This window comes from Actinia tenebrosa, unplaced genomic scaffold, assembly GCF_029948245.1.
Source record: "Actinia tenebrosa isolate PJP-AT-01 unplaced genomic scaffold, QUT_ActTen_1.0 PGA_scaffold6__47_contigs__length_16458017, whole genome shotgun sequence".
Taxonomy (NCBI): Eukaryota; Metazoa; Cnidaria; class Anthozoa; order Actiniaria; family Actiniidae; genus Actinia; species Actinia tenebrosa.
In genome coordinates, this window is record NW_028292583.1 from 16,364,948 (window position 1) to 16,389,648 (window position 24,701).

General features: G+C 38.7%; 2 protein-coding genes and 1 long non-coding RNA gene across 4 annotated transcripts; 1 reads left to right on the top strand and 2 right to left on the bottom strand.

The window, feature by feature from the left end:
* Positions 1-145: 145 nt before the first annotated feature.
* Positions 146-9,894, bottom strand: LOC148906226 (fibroblast growth factor 1-like). Its single transcript, XM_089039087.1, has 4 exons — positions 8,661-9,894; positions 8,084-8,369; positions 2,944-3,047; positions 146-2,514 (listed from the first exon to the last, which is right to left on the bottom strand). The coding sequence occupies exons 1-4, from the start codon at positions 8,679-8,681 to the stop codon at positions 2,302-2,304; spliced, it is 624 nt and encodes a 207-aa protein (XP_088895213.1). The 5' UTR covers positions 8,682-9,894; the 3' UTR covers positions 146-2,301.
* LOC116288445 (uncharacterized) lies at positions 4,978-24,701 on the top strand. Of its 2 annotated transcripts, none has more exons than XM_089039086.1 (21): positions 4,978-5,261; positions 15,330-15,428; positions 15,712-15,817; positions 16,230-16,355; positions 16,612-16,643; positions 17,068-17,157; positions 17,305-17,369; positions 17,448-17,510; positions 17,658-17,712; positions 17,797-17,858; positions 18,379-18,530; positions 18,638-18,685; positions 18,877-18,941; positions 19,236-19,345; positions 19,885-20,107; positions 20,556-20,620; positions 20,693-20,808; positions 21,005-21,063; positions 21,171-21,251; positions 21,650-21,755; positions 22,041-24,701. In XM_089039086.1, exons 1-21 carry the CDS (start codon positions 5,193-5,195, stop codon positions 23,900-23,902), a joined length of 3,654 nt encoding a protein of 1,217 aa, XP_088895212.1. In that variant the 5' UTR covers positions 4,978-5,192; the 3' UTR covers positions 23,903-24,701. The 2 variants fall into 2 exon arrangements, with proteins under 2 accessions (XP_088895212.1, XP_088895211.1); XM_089039085.1 differs by lacking the exon at positions 4,978-5,261 and adding an exon at positions 14,216-14,506.
* Positions 15,933-21,742, bottom strand: LOC148906227 (uncharacterized). Its single transcript, XR_016121543.1, has 2 exons — positions 21,641-21,742; positions 15,933-16,184 (listed from the first exon to the last, which is right to left on the bottom strand). It is a non-coding gene; the product is annotated as an uncharacterized LOC148906227 (long non-coding RNA).

The following is a 24,701-nucleotide window of genomic DNA, read 5'->3' on the forward strand; positions in this document are numbered from 1 at the left end:
TTTTCTAAGTTTCCTGCATGCTTTCAATATTTTTAAGAAACGCAAGAAAACGCTCATTAAAGACATAAGAGAGATCTTTTTTCCTTTTTTCCAAAAAAAGAGGAACAAAAAAAAAAAAAAGAGAAACAAACCACAAACCAGTACATAATAAAACTAAAAGCTTTATTTTACAATGCATAGAAAGTTTATGTACATTTTATTCTACAATTTTACTCAAATATGAAATAATATTTAAAAAATATCATTTTTTTGGTGGGGCCCCGTTTTTTGGGAAATATGATTAATTACTGAAATAACACAGGAAGCCCAAATCAAGTGTTTTTGTTACGAGTCGAGGTGCTGTTAGTCGGAGAATGGCAGTTTTACCCCTGGGCCGGTTTGTTCAAAGCTGGATTAACGCTAATCCAGGATTAACTCTATAGGTCTTATTAGAGTTAACCCAGGATTAGTACTAATCAGGCTTTGAACAACTGGGCCCTGAAGACAAGTTTACCAAAATTCAGTTGGCTGGCAGTCTTAATACCTTCCCCACCCTCATGAGCTCATCCCCATTTATTGTCTCAGTCACTAACTATGCCCAAGAAGTACTAGCATAAGATTCTAGGATCTCGCTTTTACTACAATTATGTATGTATATACAATGTGCCTTATGAGTTCTGGATCGAAAACATAAAATAGCTTTGAGCATATTTTGCATCATATTTCAAAAGGATCGCGCATGCGCGCGCTTTTAAATATATATCGAAATATTGCGTCCACTTTTTTATCGATCTAAAATAGATTTCATTTGTGAGAGAAATCACGTCATGCAAGGTCATAAAAATCTCCTGCTAGCTATTGTCCCGAAAATTCAAGATAAAGATCCAAAATCTCGTACATCGTGCAAACCTAAAATACAATAGAATTAAAAGTGTCCTCGATTATCGAAGTACTGGTATTTATAATTTTGTAAAACCAAAAACTTCATTGAAAATTTACTCGAACTTGAGTTTTTGTCCTTTTTATGTGATAAGTCGCATAATCTTAACAGCATTTTAATCACTTAACTATTATTCATTCATTATCCTCTCTCTCTCTTATATTACCTTTACAGTACTTAACCGCATGGCCATTATGCAGGAAAATAAGTCCTAGAAAGTTTTCCTCTATTAGTGCATGGATAAGGCACATATTTATCCCTAGACTAGAGGAACTTCATGGTGTATGTTTTCTGGAATGGCCGCTTTGAACCATCGCGGGATGGTAACCATGAGAGGAGGGTCCACAGGAGGCCAACCGAATATAGTCTTTCCTGAATTCTGTCTCACATAAATCAGATTAAACCAGATTCAATTATCCCTGCCTCCTGTCATGGCTGCCATCACGTGATGGTGCGCGAAAAGCCTCTATATACAAAAGCAAAAGCTGGAAAGATGTGTTGACTTTGGTACTGAGATAGATGCCATTTTTGCAATTTCTTCATCCCTGACTATAACTAATTGTGACTGCACTTACTAATTTTCCCGCCAAAATCGAATCACGTGACATAAACATCCCTTTCTCCTTTATATACAATCCTATTATATATATGCTTATGTACAAACACATGAAGAATAAATAGAGCAGGTTTTGTATAAGCGGGAAACCCTGGGTAACCATGACACCCAAATGGCTTCGGTAATCAAGCACTACTATGATTGGTTGAAAACAATCATTTCGCTCTTTGATTGGTTTAGAGACAGCCGTTTAATACCATTTAAGGATTGAATGTTGCAGTTATTCATGACTGCGACTGTTTTCTGCTCATTAAAAACTGTTCGTTTTGATAATTAGTTTCATAATTGATTTAATAAAGGATTTCTAAAACACGGCTAATATAACCGACAAAGCTGATAATTCGATGCTGACTGCCAAAACTTTCTCGGATGCAAAATATTTTGTAATAAAGGTTGTGTGTGCAATCTCGTATCTAGAGCCTGCGCTCCTCCCGGTCAGCAATTTTCATTTCCCGTTGCTGACTTGGAGGACTGCAGGCTCCGGGTTGCGTGCGCATCCAAACTTTAAGAAGACAGAAGTAGTTTCCTATCCTATCCGGCCCAAAACAATTCGGTGCAGGAGTAAAAGTTTGGAGAACGAAAAGCGCACCCTGAAGAAAAAGGCCTATTGATCTATAATTTAACAGATCTCATACCTACGGTAATATATGATTTCGTATATTAACTCTATCTTCACAACAAGTCGATCGATCGTCGCACAATATTTCAACATTTTCGGTCAAAGTATGTCAGCCGATTGTCTTCTTGCTAGTTATATATACCACTATCATCTAAATATACGTAGCACAATGAACTGCACGGCTCGTTGTCGTTTGGCTGTATTAACACCATGTTTTGCTTTACCATTTTTCTTGATTGCCACGTATAGTTCCTTGTTCTGGTTGTTGCTGTTGGATCCACTGTATTCATTTGAAGAAAATGTGTGAAATCCTGATTCTTCGAGCTTTTCTTTGAAAAGACATTCGTCATTTAAGGTTTGCTAAAGAAAACATTAATTAAAGGAAATATTAATATTTTTTGTAGACGACATGCATGGACAAGAGCACAAGTGGAAATGTCACGCTGGATTCCAGCAATATGGCGTCAACTTCAATCAGCTGATAAAAATGTTTGAATCTCATTATCTACTCAGAACGGTGGTCAAACACTGCACTGACCACCACGTGTTGTCAACCAAAAACTTGCAATTCAGCTGATGAACATTCCGCAAGAGGTAGTAGACTCAAATGAAACCCAGCATTTGCTTACAAAATAACAAGGATATAATGAGACATAGATGTGTGATATACTTGCGTGACAAGATGGTGACCAGAGTTGAAGGTGAGGAGGGCGGGGAGCAGGGTAAGAGTACAATCAACGTTTAATTTTAGCAAAACAAAAAACAAAACAAAAATCATGAAAGACTTACTGTTGCATAAAGAATTCCATATGCATTCATTGCTAAGTATTTCTGTGCTAATTGACCTTTAAACCGTACGATACTTTTACCGACTGACTCCATGATTAAATTAGCTGAAAAGAAAAAAACGAGACAGCTATAAATAAATTATACTCCTAGATAATATAAAACATAATTATACTGTCCCAACGTAGGCATTTAGTTACGGCTACTGAGAGGTACGTTGCAGTAATGCTCTGAATCTGCCGTCACAAGAAAATGAAGTAACAAAAGACACAGCGGCCATGTTGGATGATATGACAGAACAGACTAATGGCGAATCTTTTGTTAAACTCATCTATCATTGCGGCTGAGAAAACCGTCACTTCGAGCAGCTAACTAGTGTTCTTGCGTAAAAACAAGCTATCTAAAGCGATGAAAGCCAATATGAGACTCTCGAAAGAACTGGATTAAAAAAAAGCACTAAAGAGCGTGTGAATGACCTTAAAATATTCTGAGCGGTGCGCTTGACTGCCCGTCTCTGATTGGTTGACGATCTCATACTCAGATCCCTTATTTCTTACTGCGATTGGTCGACAAAATTGATTGGTTGAAAATCTGCAGTAGTAGTGTTACATATAGGTCAAGGAATAAGGATATCCAGTGAGTCCTTGCGCCTTTCGTAAAGCGGCTTATATGTTTAATGCAAAGTGAAGACTTTGAAATTTAATGATGTGTAATACAAGTCGCATATAGACCAGGCTATGTATACTTCAATCTGTTTTTCACTGTCTGTATTTGTCTTAATGTTGGTGTAGTTTGCATGAGTTTAAGTCTAGGCGTATGATAGTCGTGTTGCTAGAGTATTCAATAAACTTTACAGCAGGCAATTTCAGGCATTATCAGACAAATTGTCATCACTATTTAAGAGTTCATGTCAGCAAAAATCAAACAAATTCGATATTTCGCGGCCACGGTTGAAAAATCGATTTTGCTCAAATTTTGTCCAGATGTGCTTTATTATATCACAAAATGCACTGCATAGTTTTTTAAGGAAAAAATATTTTTATTTTTGAGAAAATGCCGTTTTAAAAAGTCCTCCCGAAATCGCCATTTTAGCGGCCAAAATTTGCGTTGAGTTTACAGAGCGAGTTCAGTACAAAAATCGATTCTAATCAACTTAAAACCCCTAAAACCGTGTTCTATGCTATCTAAATTTCCGGTTACGTGACTTACAGGAAATTTGAGTTACTTTTTGCGACATAAATAATCTTAGCTTTAAGAGTCGTGATTCTAGGTGATTGACGATATCCCCCAAACAAAATCGATTGTCACCATGCGATAAAGCTCCAAATCCAACAAGCTTCCGAGGGTTAGTTCTTTAAGAAACAAGCTTTCAATTGATGTAAACATTTCTTTGGGCAAACAAATATTTGTTACGCGACGGGTCATTCAAATCTTCAATTTTTGACCTTTCGAAGTCATACGCCATAACTTCCCATCACTCACAAAATCAAAGAATCACGCCTGGCTAATCTCTTATTCTTACTATTTTACCTTTACAGGCCAAAAAATACACTTGTTATAGCATTTCTTACCTTCTTAAGGTGAAAATGTGGTCTATTAACCTCGGTATTCGTTATAATGGTATCACAAGTCTTGACCATTATCTGTCAGTTGATAACTTCCGTTTACTATCCAATATGTCAACGGTCCAGCGCTTACTAAACGGCGTTTAAAACCCTTGTCAAACAGTCAAGATTGTTTTCTTTTTTTATCTGAAGTTCTACGATATCATAATATATCAATATGATTTCAAAATTTATGGTACAGCTGAATTTCCGTATCGAATTCAGAGTACGTAAACAAATGGCCTGCGATTATATGCTAATCAGGTAGACTACGACTTTCTAGGGTAGGGACGGTAAATCCCCATTTGCCTTTCTCTGACATCCCAGCGCTTTACTAAAATAACTTTTAGTAAAGCGCTGGGATGTCAGAGAAAGGCAAATGGGGATTTACCGTCCCGACCCTAGAAAGTCGTAGTCTACCTGATTAGCATATAATCGCAGGCCATTTGTTTACGTACTCTGAATTCGATACGGAAATTCAGCTGTACCATAAATTTTGAAATCATATTGATATATTATGATATCGTAGAACTTCAGATAAAAAAAGAAAACAATCTTGACTGTTTGACAAGGGTTTTAAACGCCGTTTAGTAAGCGCTGGACCGTTGACATATTGGATAGTAAACGGAAGTTATCAACTGACAGATAATGGTCAAGACTTGTGATACCATTATAACGAATACCGAGGTTAATAGACCACATTTTCACCTTAAGAAGGTAAGAAATGCTATAACAAGTGTATTTTTTGGCCTGTAAAGGTAAAATAGTAAGAATAAGAGATTAGCCAGGCGTGATTCTTTGATTTTGTGAGTGATGGGAAGTTATGGCGTATGACTTCGAAAGGTCAAAAATTGAAGATTTGAATGACCCGTCGCGTAACAAATATTTGTTTGCCCAAAGAAATGTTTACATCAATTGAAAGCTTGTTTCTTAAAGAACTAACCCTCGGAAGCTTGTTGGATTTGGAGCTTTATCGCATGGTGACAATCGATTTTGTTTGGGGGATATCGTCAATCACCTAGAATCACGACTCTTAAAGCTAAGATTATTTATGTCGCAAAAAGTAACTCAAATTTCCTGTAAGTCACGTAACCGGAAATTTAGATAGCATAGAACACGGTTTTAGGGGTTTTAAGTTGATTAGAATCGATTTTTGTACTGAACTCGCTCTGTAAACTCAACGCAAATTTTGGCCGCTAAAATGGCGATTTCGGGAGGACTTTTTAAAACGGCATTTTCTCAAAAATAAAAATATTTTTTCCTTAAAAAACTATGCAGTGCATTTTGTGATATAATAAAGCACATCTGGACAAAATTTGAGCAAAATCGATTTTTCAACCGTGGCCGCTTCTTGTTCGATTTTTACTGACATGCCCTCTTAAGAAGATTTGAACGCAGTCAGAAGCACTAAAAACGACCGATCAAAGAAATACTTGAACAACATAACCAACCGTCACAGCACGAGAGGTTTATCTAACATCTGTTCTCCCGTTGCGATTGTTTTGCTTTTTTCTAGCCTTCAATTTACTGCCCTTTTGTTTTTGAAAACAAGGGCTCACTTCTTGATTAACCTCTCGACCAGGGGGGTCCATAATATGTCTATTAAGCTCACGAAACAATTAAGTTACTATACGAGAACTTTTGCCATTCCTCTATTTGTGTTTTAGAAAATCGGCACATTATAGTTGACTCTGGATGGCCTTTTTGTTTACAGTGATAATAATACATACGCTAAACCACTTGATCTCTTTTATTGAAATGAAATTTCCGGTGAAAACCAAAAGACAAATAGCCAGGCTGACATTTTGTGAAGAAATTTCTAGCAAGAAAAAGACCAACCGGGATCGATGATGATGTAACTTGTACAAGTGCATGTACAAGGTTGATTGGTTTTAGAGATGGTTAGAGTAAAAATAGCTTTGAAACTGTGAGAATAAACTTAAGGCATCTATATGTAGGTATAATCTCTCGGTTTTTGCCAATTTAGGTCTGTCATGTCGTGGAAGCGTAGAAAACATCAGCATGATAGAACAATTGTCATTTCACGGTCTTTTGCTCCTCAAGAAACTTCAAGTTATGACATATATACATTATGTATGCGGTGCACATTCTGAAAGCGGCCAATATATCGATGTTTAACGATAGGGATGGATATTCGATGTGTTATCTCGCGTTATCAAACAATAGCACTAGATAAGGGATCGTTATATTTATGATCAATTAGCGGTCCGTGTTGAATTGTGTAGCAATTAGCCTATTGACACGGAGACTTGGATATGGCGTCGTCATTCTTTAGACAAATCAAACATCCATTTGCGGCCTAATCTCTACTAAAATGGTTCCACGGCTTCCTATTCATTGCAAGTGTTGATTTTTCTTCCACTATTCCAATAGATTTTAAGGAGTTCGTGTCAACGTGGGAGACCAATGCGAGAGAAGTATTAATAACATTCGCTAGCGTTAATCCGCTCTGCTAATCCGTTTAGCGGTGTTTTGGGTCACCTAATCTGTCATATGCTATTTAGGTTATGCTATTTATATGCTATTTAGTCGATGTGGATCTTTGTTAAATTGGATGTAGTATTACCAAATGAATTGATCTCATATTCTATTCTCAGCACTATTGACGCGAGGCAGCTGGACTTAACATTATTTCACGACTTTGACAAATAAGTTGCTAAATGCTTTTCAATAGTCCTGTGAGCCAATGTAAATCACTTTAAGCTTGACCGTTTTTGTTGTCTTATTAGTTCTAATGACTCTAACTGACGCCATTATTATCATGCAAAATGTCGGCATCTCCTGATCTATGCTTAAGAATGGAACAGCCTCTCCACTCGATCTTGACTGCTTACAACCCATGACAATCGTCTACATGATCGACCAAAACCTCACTTGAGTTTGGCTTTAGTATAGGTATAAGCCACGCGAAAAGTTTTCAAACTTTCAATAAAACTTATCATTACTTCTCTTACAGGACTGTAAAAGAAGCCAATACATCTTTTTTGAGGAAGCTTAAAAAATCAGCTCCTTTTTGGGTCGGTTTTTTTTTCAGTTATCGATAGAAGGTCCAATATGTAACATACTTTTAAGTACCCCTGTCTGTCTATGATTTTTTTTCCCCGGGCAAAACTATCAAATTCATCGACAAATATATCATTATCAATAGATTTTTTTAAAGAAACTTTATCTTTGAAATCTACTATCAGAGCGCTTTGAGGTGTCCTGAATAGGCCAATTTGATTAACCTTGAAACAACCTCTGTGATGATCAACGTCAGGGCGCAGCTAGTTCATAGATCGAAAATGAAATTTTGCTTGTTAGGTTTTGCGAATAGAGGGGAAAAAAGAGACTCGGAGAATAATCAGGAAGGGAAGCGGAGATCTAAAAAAACTTTACTGAAGTAAGCCGGAGGCTGTTGAGTCGAGACCTAAGGTGTGTTATACAAGAGACGCTTCAAAAGTTTGGTTAAGTTACTGCTAAGTGAAGTAACAGAACACTGCTGATCGTGTTTGTACAACAAAGTGGATACAACTTACCAAACTTGCTGTGACGATGTTTTGTGCCTTGGATTTTTCTTGAAGAAGGAATTTCTAGGAAGTATCCTGTCCTGGAGTACATTTTGACAATTGCATAGTTGGTTGGGTGCCTAGAAATTCTCGTCCAATCGGATTCGTTATGTTGTGGTTTCGCAGGAGTAGTTGGACGATGCCGCAGAACTCCTTTAGTTGTTGCTTGTTTAGCGATGTGGGAGTCTATTTTCTTAATCACCTTCGAAGATGAGGTTACCATCTGTAAACCCATCAAAACTGACAAACACATGAACTGTCAATATAGAAAAAAAAACCATCAGTTAATGTATTCAACAAGTCTGGGGCTGAAAGGAAAGAACGTCAACGGTTTTCCAAGCGTTGCTTCAACGACTGCAACCTTCAATTAGTCACGACTTTGAAGAAATTTAAAGTCAAAATTAATTAATCCAAGTGTAAGAAATTAAAAAAGGATATGTGTCGCAGGTCAACGATGTTTAGAAATAAATTACTCCAGACTGATAATCTAGTATTTAGTAGATGTGTTGTAAACAGTGATAACAAAGACGAAGTGACTCTTAGTTACCTTGATGATTGCGAGCTCCATTCCTCTTGAGATGATAGACGATAATGATGATTCCAATGAGTGTCTGGTGCAATTTGTATCGTCATGACCGAAGTACCGACATGGTGTCGTTACGTTTAGAAACTTAGCAAGTCATGTGTTCTCGTAGCGTGAATACGAAGGCCTTCCTTCCGTTCTCCACCATTGTGTTTGGACCACAGTATAAGAATGTATTAAAGGCGCGACTGCCGACAGCTTATTAATATCTCTTTTCTACCCCAGACGTGAATTAGTGTTGGACGATAATTGTTAACCTCTGAAGAAAGGCCCGAGTGCCGACTATTAAAGTATGACATTCCAATGGGGTGCATATCGACAATTACTATTATTGGTGCTTGTGACGTTTCCTGAAGATTTCATACACTCCACATGCGAGGCACCTGGTATGAGCCAGGTTTTAGAATAGATTCTACTTCAGGAATAAACTTCACGGATATGCGCCATGGAATCCACTGATGTGTAGTTGCCGTATTATGTTCATAAAACAAGCCGCTTTGAATGCCTGGGATTCTTTGCTACGAGTTAAATACCCCTTTCGGCACACCACAAAAGGATGCATAAGTCCATCCAAAAAGATAACCATGTTGTTCGTGTTGAACTGCCGTCAAAAAAAAAAAAAAAAAAGAATGATTGAGTTGCGCATCCAATGGCAGCCGTTGTTGCCACCATCGATCAATCTCCTTGCAGATTCCTAGATTGCAGGCTTGTTGGTTTTGCATCTAAGTGCGTAAATGCCACGCTCTCACGCGCACGATTGTTACTCCTAAGTAAATACAAACTGGATCCACTTAGGAAGACAAAAATAATGAATGATTTCAATTCACAAGAGAATTAAGCGTCGTTTAACAAATGCCTTCCATAGGTACCGGCATTTGTGTCTGTTGGTTGGGTAATAATCCTCGAGCAGTTCTTGCACGCAACTTGTTGTTTCCCTTAGTCTTTTCCACCTTGCGGAACACACACTACAAAAGTTAATTCGAGGTCAAACCATAATTTCCGGTATCCCTCACCAACTGGGCTTCCGTAAAACGCAGTATTCAATGTCAAAGCATAAGTACCTTGACTATTTACCCGTATCAGTCATAAAAGATTTCGATCAACTACGGAAAGGACCACGACTTTTTTGTCAAGAGATGTGAGTTAGTCAAATTTGTCCAGTAGTTTGATAGCCAAATGAAATCCAAACAAGGATCATCCAATTGGTTAAAAAAAATAAAAATAACAACAACATATCATGGTGTTAGTGTATAGCAATTTAAGCAAGAATATTAGGATGACACTGTGAACCATCTAATTGCCCTCCTGGGCTTTAGGGAATGCTACCGATTCACTAAACATCTTAAGAACAGACTGACGTTACCATAGATACGATCTATAAATATTGAAGGTTATTGCTCAACTTCTTAATCCTAAATGCGAGATTCGTCTTCCGAAACTAGAATCATAATCACGACGCTTTGAACTGTACAAATTACGAAATTATACCAATTTGTAAAACAAAAAGGAACAATTTGCTAAAGCGACTTTGGAATGTCGAATTATAATTGATGTATTATCTGAAAGTTAATTTACTAAAAAGAATTAATTCCAAAAATAAAATAACTACAATTTCGACCTAAAAGCCAAGGTCGAGGGCTTAAATCACTGATGAATGTCAACGGTGATAAAAAGCCAGGTTTTTTGTTTGTTTTTCTTATGGAGTTTGCATCAAAAGGTACGGCTGAAGAGGTCACTACTGATGACGCAGTGAACTCAACTCGAACATATACGTATGTTACGTTAGCTGTCCGTGATGTATTTATTGTAAGCATTGCGGTATATTGGGTCTAAGAAGCGCAGCTGCACAGCTGTTAGCGCGGTGACTCTTGGTGGATATGATCGCGTGTTTAACGACATCGGCGCAACGGGTCACATCAAAACATGGGTGGCATCTGTAAACTTTATGAGGTTCTAATGTTTGCTCGTTATAAGTGTTGTGAGCTAAGCAGATGACACGCAAGGCTTGATCTGTTACTCGGTTCTCAGTATAATAGTTGTATTCTGCAGCATTTAGTGACGTTACGAAGTCATGATCTAGAAGTAAAACTTTCCCCAAACATTATTCTTTCCTCTTCTATTCTAAATCCTTTAAAAGTTTGCAAAAAGTGTATGGCTTGCAACTCCAAAATAAATTTCTTATTTCTATTTCTTATCGAACCCTGTAACAAAATATTAATCTGGACTGATCAAAGTCAGGGCACGGCTAACACACAGATGGACTCTTGCAATCGTCAGGTGTTAGACACCGTAACTGAATATCACTCAAAAAGACTTCGAGACGTTCACGGTCTACTGATGCAACAATATCGACTTGAAGTGCAACTTCCTAAGATCGAACCGGAATACTAAATGCTAGGGTTGTTTTGAAAGCATCCAAAAAGAAAAACCGTGATTACTGTGATTGGATTCTTAGACGTTCAGTTTATGGATAATAGGCTTTTGATGCTTAATTTGGATCTACTATCCCCTATGCACGTTTCCTTTCTGATCTTCCCAGATACTTAAACGATGTGTCGAAAGAATCTGTCCACGTGTAGAACTTAGAACATATATACGTTCCTGGTGGCCCGCAGCAGATCAATCCGTTTCCAAGCAAAAAACTTCCGGTAGGATCCGTCTGTAATTGCGTAACGGTTTTATGACCGCAATGGCCTTCTCGCGGATGGAAATGTAAAAACAAGGAAACTAAAAAGATTTAAAAGATTAAGCGGAACTAACTACCGATTTTGTTTAGTGGTTTCAGCGGTGACCGAAGTCTCTTAGTGGCGAATTTCGTCTTGGAAAGTCACCCTGGTGAAAGTGTGGTCGTTTAGACTAAAATAAAAGCCGATGGCATCAATGATAGTCTTAGATGACAGCCCTGGTACGAGAATGATGGCTTATGATGAATAGTCTTAGTTTATCTGATAATTAAAGGCTTCCGATTCCGTGTGAGATGGCCATTAGGTAAACCACAAGCCAGGAAAAATGTTCTTAATCTGCCTAAGAAAACACTAACTTATGCTTGAAACACCAAATCGTGATTCATGTTGAGAAGATCTATCTTGCCGAGAGGAAATTTCTAGTGATCAGGGATGACGTCTGGTTTTGCGTCGACGGCAAAGCGGCTTAGCGATCGATGGATCCTCACCTCGTTTTTAAGCAACAGCGCGATTGAAAGACAATTGAGATATTTCTGGAAGTGAGTTGGCGTTCAGTTGATGTTATTCAGAGATGCTCTTCCAAAACAGCTCTCGAAACAAACAACGGCAAAACCAAACATTTTTATTTACGACAACATTGGTGTAAACCATTACAGTAAAAGATGTGCCACTGAAGTAAAATCAACTTTACCATTAGTCCAATGGGTAGTGAGTGCAGACATGAAATTTTCACTGATGATGTGCCAAGATAGAGGAGGCTAGCCCGCCTACTATGATTCTTTATCGGAAGAACTATATAAAAGTACAGAATTTACCACAAAAGAACAGTAATAAGAAAGAGTGCTGCTCCACACACGTAGCCACTTTCTAGATTTAAGGTTTCCCGAAGCCAATAATAGAAATAAATTTGTAAAAACTTCTTAAGATAGTGCCCACGGTTTCCTAAATGCAACACGTTCAATTTGTTCAAACACCGAAGCAGGAAATCTTTTGTCGGTAAATGATGAGCTGGATTAGCCGTCCTTTTATATTTGTTCAAAAACCGTACGGTGTCTAGACTATTGATTCTGTTTGTTTTGGAACAAAAAAGGTTTGTAAAATAGATGATTTTTTTAGTATATCTGACTATGAATACAGACTGATTTTCATCGTTTCCCTGCATTTCACTTTACCTTAGTTTTGCAAACCTTCTTCTAGCTAATAAAGCATTCTTCTTTTATCTCTCTGCTACTTGAATATTTTTTTCAATTTTTAAAAAAATGGGTTCGCTTAAGTTCTTTAAGATTTAAGATTACAGTTTTTCCTTCTCGCAAACGAAAGACAAACATGACCTCGTTTTCATCCATTTCTCTGTATTTCACAGTTTGCCTTTTGCAAACCTTCTCAACATAGACAAGTATTCTTCTTTTATGGCTCTACCACTTAAATATTTTTTTTCAATTTTTAACGGGATTCCTTACATTCTTCTCTAAGATGAGGCAAACATGACCACGTTTTCATCCATTTCTCTGTATTTGATCGCTTTGACTTTTGCAAACCTTCTGACCAAAGACGAATATTCCTTCGTTTATCTATAGTACTTGTAGATTTTTGCGATTCCTTTTACTTTTAAAGAATATTCCAATGGTCAACTGATGTAAATTTTCATAAATAACTGACTCCAACTGAGTCCTGCAGGCACCCGGTTGCACGAAGCCTAGATAGCGCTATCTGACGGATAAATCTTATCCAGTGGATAAATTTATTGGATTTATCCGCCGGATAGCGCTATCCAGGCTTCGTACAACCGGGCCCTGATGAGTAGAGTGATTTTCATAAACCCGCGAAAGAAATACCATCAATTAGTGTGTAATAGTAGTGAAATGACAACATGAAAGAACACAATGGAATTAGGGTCTACTAAAATTCGTATTAGGCTAGTGTGTATTTCAAGGGTTTTTGAAAACAACTGTAATCATTTTTGTTTTAAACAGATGAATTATCGTTACCGTCAGAATCACGGGAAGGTTCGCTTCTGCATTGTGCTACACGTCGTCATTTGGATATTTAAGTTTTTAAACTATAAAACAGATTTTACCAGAAGACAATTTCCCTGTTGTACTATATATGTATTTAGTATTGTAGTGCTTGGTTCTTCACGAAGGCTACCTGTGTAGCTGGCTGTTGTCGAAAAACTAGCCAAACTCGACTGAAAATTAAATTGACGAGAGAAACTCTTTCTTAATTTCTAAGTTAAAAACAAGAAATGATATCAGTAGGTTTTTAATCATCTTCAAACTTCATTTCTTGTTCTGTTCTCATTCTATTTCTTTTCGTTTGATCCATGGATAAATGAGATGTTCGTCTCATGATCATCCACGGTCACATAAAACTACTGTTCAGCGTCTTATTCACAAAAGCCATGCGCACACGCACCAATGGTCGGTCGTTAAGACGACCAAACTATTCGCTAATGTGCAAATAGTTAAGTGAAACAAAAAGATCGCAACCCTCATTTTCTTTGTGGCTCAGACCAACGACAAACACTCACTAATGGCATGTGTCAATGAAAGCCGTTCCACTAAACTCGACCAAAACAGAAACCTTACAAATAAAAAGACCAAAAGAGCTTCATTTTGGAAATGAAAACAAGGAACTAAAAACGAAACCATTCCCTTAAAAAAGCATTAAGAATCATTGCTTTATGAAAGCCGCTTTTCTTCAATTAATTTGGGACATATTCTTATTGGATGTGGTAGCTCTCTTTGATGTCATCTTTTCTTGTCATTTGTATTGATTCTTTAAAGTAAAATAAATAGTAGCTTCTAATATGCAAAACAACTCAAAAATAAGCTCTTGCTAAATTATTTGGATTGCGACTGGGCATTAATTCAAAGGATTCACAAGCATACAAAACCTAATAGACGTCTATGAAAAGACAACTGTATGATAAAATTGTGATGTTTGTGAGCTCGAAGCCGTTAACAGGGCATGGATAGCGACGGCAGTGGTGCACCGAAGTTCTGTGGTAACATTCTTGTCCGTCGTTCCAAACAACGGAGTTTTATTAATAAGACTGGTTTTGAAGGAGTCTTTGGTGTTCTGACAGATCATGAATTTATGTACTATCGTAATTCCTCTCAGTGGGTAAGCTATAAAAAGTCTTCGATAGTACTTATATAAGTCTCTAACGTCAGTCTACAATTCGTAGATGTGCTTATCATTTGTTTGTAGTTAATGCGGAGGACTGCTTGACAGCGATTAAAACTCGTTTTTATTGACGACAACGTAGCGTATCTAGGATGGTTCCAAGGGGTTTATCATTAATACTCTTTTTCCCAACTGATAAAGTTACAGTTAAAAATACTTAAATTATCAAAAAAAACTTTTCCTTTATCGAGCCATTGAAGAGTAAAAATTCGCAAGTAATGTTCGATAATGTCATGAAGATACAGCAAAATTAAATGGCAAAAGAATTAGAACTCTAGCATCTCTAGCATCTTAGGTAACCGAATACCGACGAAATAAGAAATTAGCTCTCTGTTTGCGCAAGCAAATAATTCTTTACATTAGGAATAAGTTGTGAAAATATTAGCAAAAAATTGAACAGTACATTTTTGAATGTTTCTACAAATCTATGGAGGACTGATTTAAAAAGCAAAGATTTTTGAAATGGTTAAGAGATTTGCTGTACCCGAAACCGCTGCCTTGATATGCGGTTCTTCACAAATGGATACATTCTAGACCATTATGTATCTTAGTAGCAGCTTAACCTTTCGAAAAAAATCAATTGACCCATATTTACAGTACTTTGTGCTTAATAATACAAAGAGAACTGCAGAAGTTTTGAAATCTACTTTCTAAACAGAACGTTTTGTCTCGGGACGTATGACGCATTTAAATTGCGCACGCTCTTATTCTTCTGACGCAAATGTAAAACCCGGGTGTAAAACCTTTTTTTTTTTGACAGACCAACAAAGAGAAACCGCAATTGGTATTCAAAACCTCTGATATTCAAGCAGTTGAGGAAGTAGATGACGTTGCGTTTAGCAGACAACTGTGTTTTCAGGTATGACTGACTTGACGTGAATACTGTGAGGTTCAGATATGGTACCTTCGTAAAATAGATGATGATGATGGTGATGAAGATGATGACGATGAAGTTGAGGAAAGTGATGATGATGATGGTAAAGATGTTGATGAAGATGAAGATGAGAATAGTGATGATCATGATCATGAAGCCGAGCTCAGTAAGCGAACAAGAGAACACTGTGGTGGAGAGGAGAGGTTGCACAACCTCTGACATCAGTCATTATAATAACTCGAATAACTCGTAATATTATCGTTGTTAGATTATTTATACAAGTCGAGTAAAGAGAGACGAATCCAGACGTACGCTATACTTGGCAGCATATGAACTGGACGAGCTGCGTTCATGGATATCATCAATAAGATCAGGTTATATACATAGACTGTTCAACTTCCTCTCTGATTGCTTTTGTCTATAAGTGTATATTAGACGCGGGTTGCTGTCGTCTTTTGATGATGAAAAATGACATTAAAAATGCTCATTTCAATTTTATATTCATCTACATCCGTATTTCTTCACAAAAAATCATTTTTATAAAATTTGTTGATTTTTACCAAAGACGGTAAACAAATTGGCAAATTTAAGAAAATAGGAAGATGAAAACCAAGTCTACTTGACTCTCTAAAGGAATCACATCTTGATCATCGCCGCGTACTTCATGTCCAGCATAAGTTCCCTTCGAAGATCTTAGAGACCACACTTGATTGACAGTCGTCATGGTGACAATCTTGATGTCTGTAAGAGATCAAATAAAAAATAATTTCACTCATTTTTTCACAGTTTGTCTACTCAATCCCGTTACGCTATTGTACTATCATCCGGGGAAATTCACAGGAAGAGCCTGGACGTGTTGTTCTTCGTTAAAACACAAGACTAGTCCAGGATGTAAACCATCCACAATACCAGGTACCAAATATAACCATGGTTACTGGGTTTACTGGGTCACGGATCGAGGAGTAAGGGGATAGTAAGCATGCGCAGTTGGGGAAAAGGAAAAATAAGGGAGTAGGGGAGGGAGAAGAGGGACGGGGGAGAAAAAGGATACTTCTTCTCACTCGGTACCCTGTGATTCCGAGGCCAGACCACCTCTTGGTCACTTTTATTTTTTACTAATTGTGCTAAAATATTCATACTTTTAATGTGAATATTTTTTTCTAAACAGGACTTCCAGAAATAAGAAAGCAAAAATTCAAGGTAACTGGAAATGATTATAAGAAGGGATCAACAACTCACAACACTTTCATCACCACTACCACTACCACCATCACCAACCAACAATATACAGCACAGCACAGCACAGCACAGCACAGCACAGCACAGCACAGCACAGCACAGCACAGCACAGCACAGCACAGCACAGCACAGCACTGCACAGCACTGCACAGCACAGCACTGCACTGCACTGCACAGCACAGCACAGCACAGCACAGCACAGCAAAGTCAACACAGCACAGTATAGCACAGTATAGCACAGTATAGCACAGTATAGCACAGTATAGCACAGTATAGCACAGTACAGTTTAGCACAGTATAGCACAGTACAGTAGCTATTTCATTTTATTGTTCAATAATTTTTTTTATTTCTTTCCGTATGCATTCGTTTCATGCTTTAATAAAGGTTTCTTCAGCTATTGAGTTCTTTGGGTTCACGGTCATCGCGAATGAGTCATTTGATTCCAACCTCCCAGGAAGTCTTCCGTTCAAAAAGGTAAATTAGGAAAATCAATGCTCAGCCAATATAAGTGCTAGAACACGGTTCCGTCACGGTCACGGTACGGATAGACGACATACCTTTGAACCAATCACACTGCGTGCAATCAAAGCTCAGCCAATGAAAATGCTCTTTTTTTTATAGGGAGATCACCTAACCGTCACCGAAGCAGCTGGTAAACACGAATGGAAAGCTTTTTCAGCATCATCGTAAGTCCTGATGTATGTTAATATAAAAGCGATAGGTCGAAAAATTCGTCCAATTTATTGTATATCATTCTTTTATAGCACGAGTGAGTTTGGTGTCATACCACGTGAACGTGTTACGATGGCAGATATAACACAAGAACCGTAAGTAGCTTGGTCTAAACAAAAAAATACCTCGAGAGACTGACAGATTTGTAAAATACGTCTGTGCTATCCACGATATCCTCGATGGATAATCCTTGCATTTTATTAACCTCTGTGCTGACCACGAGCTGGTTATTGTCATTTCAGGTGGTATTTCAGCGATATCCCAGGTGGATTAGCAACAGCAATACTAAGGGAACAGGTATTCTACATTGAATGGTTTGAACAAGGAAGTAGTATGTTAACAAGAGAAACTCTACATTTTTTAATGTCTTTCTTCATTCAGGATCCTGGTTGCTTTCTTTTACGACTGAGATTAGTAGGATATGCTACTATACTCTCTATCAGGTCAGTCTTAGTAACACTTGTCGATTGTGTATGTTTTCACGTAAATGTACCTTGTGAAATGCTTGGTGCCTTTGTGAGGCTTAGGTGTGCTGCCTGTCTTATCGCTGGGTCTTATGGAGTCTTTAGCCCTTTTCTTGAGGGGGTAGGGTGGGGTATTATTTGTCATTGTGAAGTATGGGTCCTTGTTGGGCTCTTTGGGTTCTCAGTGTCTGACGTTGTGCTCCTCTTGAAGTCTTGGGGACCTTTCTCGAGGAAGGGGGGGGGGCACCATGTGTCCTTGTAGGATCGTGGGGTCCTCCTTGTTGGTACTTAATCATTATGCTCTTTTAGGTCCTGTTTGGGGCACCCACCATGTGTCCTCCTTGTTGGTACTTAATTATTATGCTGCTTGTGGAGATTTAAGGTCCTTTTTGGGGCACCATGTGTCCTTGTAAGGTCTTAGGGTGCTTCCAGTGTAGACCTTGCCTTACTTTTGAACGTGACCTCTTGACATCTTTGGCCCGATTCTTTTTCATTCTAGAAATGAGTCGACCGTGAAGCACGTAGAAATCGCATTCGACGAATCGTCTCAGAAATATCGAATCAAAGACGAATCAGACTCTGTATCGTATGCTAACTTCCTTCAATTTGAAACCATCCAACAGCTCTTGGACCAATGTAAACAGCACCCAAGTAAGTTATCCAATAACAACGTACTACGTCATGACGCCATACATAGGAAGAGCTTTGATTGGTGGGAAAACTGCTTATCATTTTATATCGCTTTTCTTTTTCCATAGCTCTGGGACTTACGCTCGATACATATCCGCCTATCCAAACAGTAGAAGGTAAACTAAATATATTAATGCCGATAAATAATTTAAATAAATCTCATCCTTGAGCTTGCGCTTGTCTTGCTCAGCACCGAAGCACAAGCTGCTGGCCATGAGAAGTGAGGGCTCAGGGAGGGTATTGAGTGGGTGCGTATGTTTCGCATACTGATAGTCTTGTATTTTTTTTTTTTTGTTACAATTTTTAGAATTATGGAAGTTAGACTGGAGCGATGTGAATCCAGGAGAAGAGATAGCATCTGACTTACCATGGGTATTAAATGTCTTCTTAATAGATAGACTTAATAGATAGACTTATTACGAGGGAGAGAACAACACATCAAAACAAACTCAACTCACATTTGATGTAATCGCAGGAATTGGAACTGAAAAGGCAATTCGTTTGCCCGAAATCGCCCGCTCTCGTGGCCGCTCGCGATATTCTTGACAGCGGGATCATGCATCACATCTCAGAATCACACTGTTTCTCTTTCACAAAAGAGGGTGGGGCAGCCGTTTTAGTATAACTCTTTCTTCCTCAAATCATTCCGATCTTTGATTTCTCTAGGTGCTCATGGAAGGAAAGTTCAGAAACCAAAGTGTATTGATCCATCTTGAAAAAGATGGCTGTTCAGAGACGGTGAAGGAAGGATTTACCAACCAAGCAAGAATATTGATGTAAGTAATGAAATATCCATCTCTGCTTCTTTGTACACTGTCGTAGGTTTAAAACTAAGATTTCGAGACTTTTTCTAACCAAGACAAAGTATCCATGAGCGTAAAATATATTCCCTCATTCATTCCTTGGGATCAACGCAATCATTTATTTCATACTAAGAAAACGTTCATAGAATTATCGATTCGGTACAAAAAAAAAAAGAAAAAGCGAAGCTTTTCATGTGATGGCCGTCTAATCCTAATTATCGATCATTATAATCACTAAGCAGCAATTACATGTAAAAATCAAGTTGTCAACAAATATGATCAATTACGTGGTCGAGCGTTTTCATTGCCTAAAATGTAATATTTACGAAGATTTTTTTGGATGACTTTGTGATTATTTAAATCTACCAAGCGGCAGAACTTTGATATGATAAAATGCAACATCAACATCAAATGTTTATGCTGCATCTCAGATCTCTGACAGATCTGCAAAGCTTTTTTCCTGTATGATGTAGACAATTGAAATGATTGATATCGTCTTTTTCCCGTCGCAGGACCCTGTGTCACGAGAATGTCGTAAGGTTCTGTGGAATGGGAACAAAAGGATGTCGCGGTTTTCTGGTACACACCTATTACCCTAAAGGAATTCTATCGGACTATTTGTCAAGGAATGCGCCACTTCTTGTACTGCATCCCAGTGAATTAGTGAACATAGCCACGCAGATACTGAGTGGGATGGCATATCTGGAAAAAAACGGCGTTGTGCATGGAGAACTGGTGAGTGGTAGACCAATAAGCGAATAGGCCTGCAGTGATGGTCGGAATTGTCCCTTACTTGGGCGACAAGTTTTCTTTCTTGCCTATCTCTCTAAAGGATGACCGTTCTTCGACCACCATTGTATGTGATGACCTTTCTTTGTCGACCACCTTATTAAGTGATGACCTTTCTTTATCGACCACCTCCATAAGTGATGCTCTTTTTTATTGTCACCACTATAAGTAATGCCCTTTCTTTATCGACCACCTCCAAAAGTGATAACCTTTCGTTCGCGACCAACTCTCTAAGTGACATCTTTTTTCCGACCAGCCTTCCAAGTGAGCGCCTTTCTTTCTCGACCACCTTTTTGGCACTCACTCTTCTTAAGCAAATGCGACCCTCTTTGGTCATTTATTTTTTTTAATCTTGGAGATTTTTAGTTGATGTTATTTAAACTCTCTCTTAAAGGTTGCTGATAACTGTCTGATTGGAGACAAAGGATCAGTGAAGATATCTGGATTTCACTGCGCAAGGTACGTATCGTTTGAATGAATGAACGGACAAACAAATGAACACTTAGAGTCTTAAATCTGGTATTTTTTCAGCTCCTCATGGTGTGCCAAACCATTAAACAGGGATTGTCACATCAACAAGGTTCCCCTACCTGCACCAGAACTTGACAACACCAAGCAAACCAGTAAATCCGACGTCTGGGCATTTGGTAAGTGAGGGACGGGGTGCATGAATGGGTATATTCTTACATTAATCCCTCTACGTAAACTGACCCTGGAGATCGTGGTAGGACCCCGGGTCGGGCTTGTAACGTATAGAGGGTTGGAAGGACACGAAAAGAAGAGTAATTCGTATGCCAAAATTGGAATCGTTTGAAAATTCAGATTCGACTATTTTTTCTTCAGGTTTGTTGGTGTACACAATTATAACCGCTGGCCAACGACCCATTGCGAGCGTGGACGAGGTAAAACTTGTGTTTGTGTGTGTGTGTGTGTGTATGTGTTTTAATTTTTATTAAGACTGGCAATTTGGCAATCGCTTATACTTTTCAATTTCCTATGATCAATGCAGGTGTTGAAATTTCAAGACATTGAGGATATTCTGGATTATTTGGATGGCTTTGCTGACATAATGACTTTGTGTCTTCGAACGGTAGGAAAATTTCTCGGGGATGAACGAGGGAGAAGGAAAGAGTAAGAAGGAAGGTGGAAAGAGAAAAAGGAAGAAGGAATAATGAAGGAGAAAGGAGGACGAAGGGAGGACGAACGTGGAGTAATGAAGGAGGAAGAAGGAAGAAGGAATAATGAAGGAGAAAGGAGGAAGGTAGAAGAAGGAATGAAGAAGAATGGAAGAAGAAGGTAGAAGGAGAGACACGCGGTGAAGGAGAAAAGTAGGAAGAACAGAAGACCATATTCATAGCATGCAAAGACACGTTATTTTCATCCCTCTGTTTTCCGGCATTTCCGACGCCCTCGCGGCCTCCAAGATTGACATCAAGTGATATTTATTCTATAAAATCAACTGAAATGTACTCTACCTACTTGTTTCAGGATCCAACATCTCGTCCAACCTTTGATCAGCTGCAACAAAGATGTAACACTAATAACCGCCTGCATTCAACTCCAAGTGCTTCATCGTACTCCCTGGAATTAGAAGGTAAAGACAAGTTAGTGTGCCTGCGTATGTCTGCGATTTAGTCCTGGAATTTATCCAGGATCTCTTACAAGTGGACTGTCTGCCATATTCCCAAAACACACGCACATCACAAATTAACTGCAAATGGGAAGGTGATGTTACAGTTATAAAGAAACCCCAGACTCGATCCTGTTGTTTGACCACAAGCCGCCAGGCAGTTATCCTGAAATTAAAATCGGAAAGGGAGATGGAATGATATAGAAAAAAATTATTCAGAAAGTTTACCATTGTCTTTAATTTCCGTAGGTACTTTTTGTGCCAGCAACGGAGCTGCTGTTTTGAACACCATTCAAGAGACCCTAGTATCCAACGAAACCTTTTTAAAAGACATGCACAACCACACGTTGAACTCAGGCGACTTATTGGAAGATCTACCCAGTACCATGAAGCAATCAATACCCTCGTTCGAATTGTCTAAGGTTTCTGGTAAGAATGGGCTGAGTTATTCCAGTGACGACGTCATGGAAAGACTCAAGATGGCGGAACTCGAAGCCCTGAAGGCGAAAGTCCTGCATGCTCGTGCAGAAGCTGATAAGGAAGAGGTTCTCAGACAAGTACAGGAAGCCGAGAGGAAATGTCTAAAGGAGGTTGAGCTAATTACGAGGACATTTATCTGTCGCCTTAACGAAGCAAATGACAGAACTTCCGAGGCGGATCATGCCAGGTACGTTGCTGAAGAAGCCAAGAGACTCGCCGAGGAGAAATTCACTCTGTTTAAGTATGAGAGCGAGCGTACGATACATGAAATCAAAACACTACTTGAGGAGACAATGCTAGAGAGAGATGAATTAGCAGTGTCACTAAAGGCGGTAGGAATGGATGAGGAATCTCAGTGCAGCACCCTGAAAAGAACTGATTCACTCAAAGAACTGGAGAATAAATACCAAAGGTACATCTCGACAAGCGATCGGACCGTTCAAAACATGAAATCACAGCTGGATGAAGTTGTACGTCAGAGAGACTCTCTGGTAGAAGAGAGAGACGCTGCTCGTGTTGAAGCAAGAGATATCAGAGATCTTCTCGAGAATGTACGGAAAGAAAAAGAAGATTTAGTTTTCCGACTTGATGAATCTAATTGCGAGGTGGAGAGACTAGAAGAAACCATTTCACGGATGGCCCACAAGAGACAAAAAGCTGAGAGAGAACGAGACCAGCTTCAAATTCTTACGGACATGTCTCTAATGAAGCTACGTCATGCTGAAAAACCCAAGAAGAGGCACTCGTTGTGTACTCTTCCATCAAAACAAGAAAGAAACCCAAACTTTCAAGAACTTTCCATGGAACTCATGGGTCTAATGACACCAAAGTCAAAAAGAAGACAAAGCGATGGTACTATTTACGAAACTTCGGAAGTTCATTCGGCTGATGAAGCTTTTTTATCGAGCAGGAATGAGTCAGAAGATGAGAGATTTTCCTCGCCTCCTCTGGGTAGTTCTGGCAAGCACATGCAAAGAGGCGCGTCTGATGAGTATCGTATTGGTCAGGCGCATCTAAGACGAGGGTCAACGCCGAGGGAATCGGACAGCGAAACTGAATTAATATCATCATTAAGTCGCGTCAACAGAAGCTACATCAAGAGCGTGTTAAACTGCGAAAACCAAAATGAAAAATTAAACAAGAGAATGTTTAATGGATTCGGGAAGGACACTGATGTGTCTCACAGTGAAAGTGAGGAAAATGACACCTCTGTTCAGCATGTTAATAATGACGATGATTTACAAAATTTTACTGTGAAATCCCTGCATTTTGAAATGATACAAGAACAGGATGATATAATGATTCCCGATAAGAACCGAGACAAAATCCAACACGAACGCCTGGACCAGCAAGATTCCCTCACATTTCGAATTCCCACTGTTCACGTAGAAGAGGTTGGCGATTCCGTGGAACCAAACGCGGGACACGAGGAGAAGCAAAGCATCCCAGAGATCGAGATTTCTCTTGTGGATGACAATGAAAATTTCACGAGCCAGGGTTATTTTTCAGAAGATGAGGAGACAAGTGAACGAGTGTTTGTAGTCCCTTTAGAGAATGGTGACACTTCTATGGTGTTCTCTTTTGATAGTGACGGAAGCGCGCTTAAGGGAGTCCCACATACAGTTCTATAAAATATCATTCCAGTAAAACCCGATTGACAAATGTGAACCCAGTTATGAAATAATAACACAGCTGGGTGGCAATGGTTCAAGCTCAGTTTTTTAGTGGCAATCTTTTAGTACCTTGGCAATACTCCATTTTATAGTTCCGTTCAGTGACCACGAATAAATTTTTAACGAGGTTGGAGTTGCCGCGCATGAGAAACTGCAGTTTTGCAGATGCGCGGAAACTCCAACCTGGACATGAAGCTATTATTCGTGGTCAATTGTAAAATAGAGTATTATAATGTTTGAAAGATCACGATACCGCGAGAATTGCTCAACAACCTCTGCTTTTCTAAGAAATTAGAAAAATCGGTATCTCCTAGAAAATGAATCATTTTGTTTTGAAGAAGCCGGTCTAAATCGAAGACTGATAAATGGTTAAAATACAGCAATAAAAATAATGGTGTTGATGGTGGTTATGATGATGCTAATGCTGATGATATTGCTAATGATGCTGCTGCTGCTGATGATGATGGAAATAATAACATTGAACAACAGGGAGGAATCATGCAGGAATCATGAACGGAATCTCAGACGGAATATTTAACAAACTAGGTCCTACTAGGTCCTCGTACATGACCGATGGGGGACAGTGAGACTTTTTACGTACTGACGCGAAATCCGCCAGCCATGACTTATCAACAGCCTCATTTGTTTCTCTTCCTTGTTAACATGACATAAATAACTTGTGTGAAAATTTCGAAACCTTTCGTTCAGGTTGCCGGCACACGTCCCTAAGAAATATATATTTTAAAATATTCCGAAA

Coding starts and splice junctions, on each gene's coding strand:
- LOC116288445 (XM_089039085.1), top strand. CDS start 14,351: ATGGATAGCGACGGCAGTGGTGCACCGAAGTTCTGTGGTAACATTCTT. Junction 15,818..16,229: donor GATATCATCAATAAGATCAG/GTTATATACATA, acceptor ATTTTTTCACAG/TTTGTCTACTCAATCCCGTT. Junction 16,644..17,067: donor TAAGAAAGCAAAAATTCAAG/GTAACTGGAAAT, acceptor GCTTTAATAAAG/GTTTCTTCAGCTATTGAGTT.
- LOC148906226 (XM_089039087.1), bottom strand. CDS start 8,681: ATGGAGCTCGCAATCATCAAG. Junction 3,048..8,083: donor ACATCGTCACAGCAAGTTTG/GTAAGTTGTATC, acceptor TTTTCTTTTCAG/CTAATTTAATCATGGAGTCA. Junction 2,515..2,943: donor ATGGAATTCTTTATGCAACA/GTAAGTCTTTCA, acceptor TGTTTTCTTTAG/CAAACCTTAAATGACGAATG.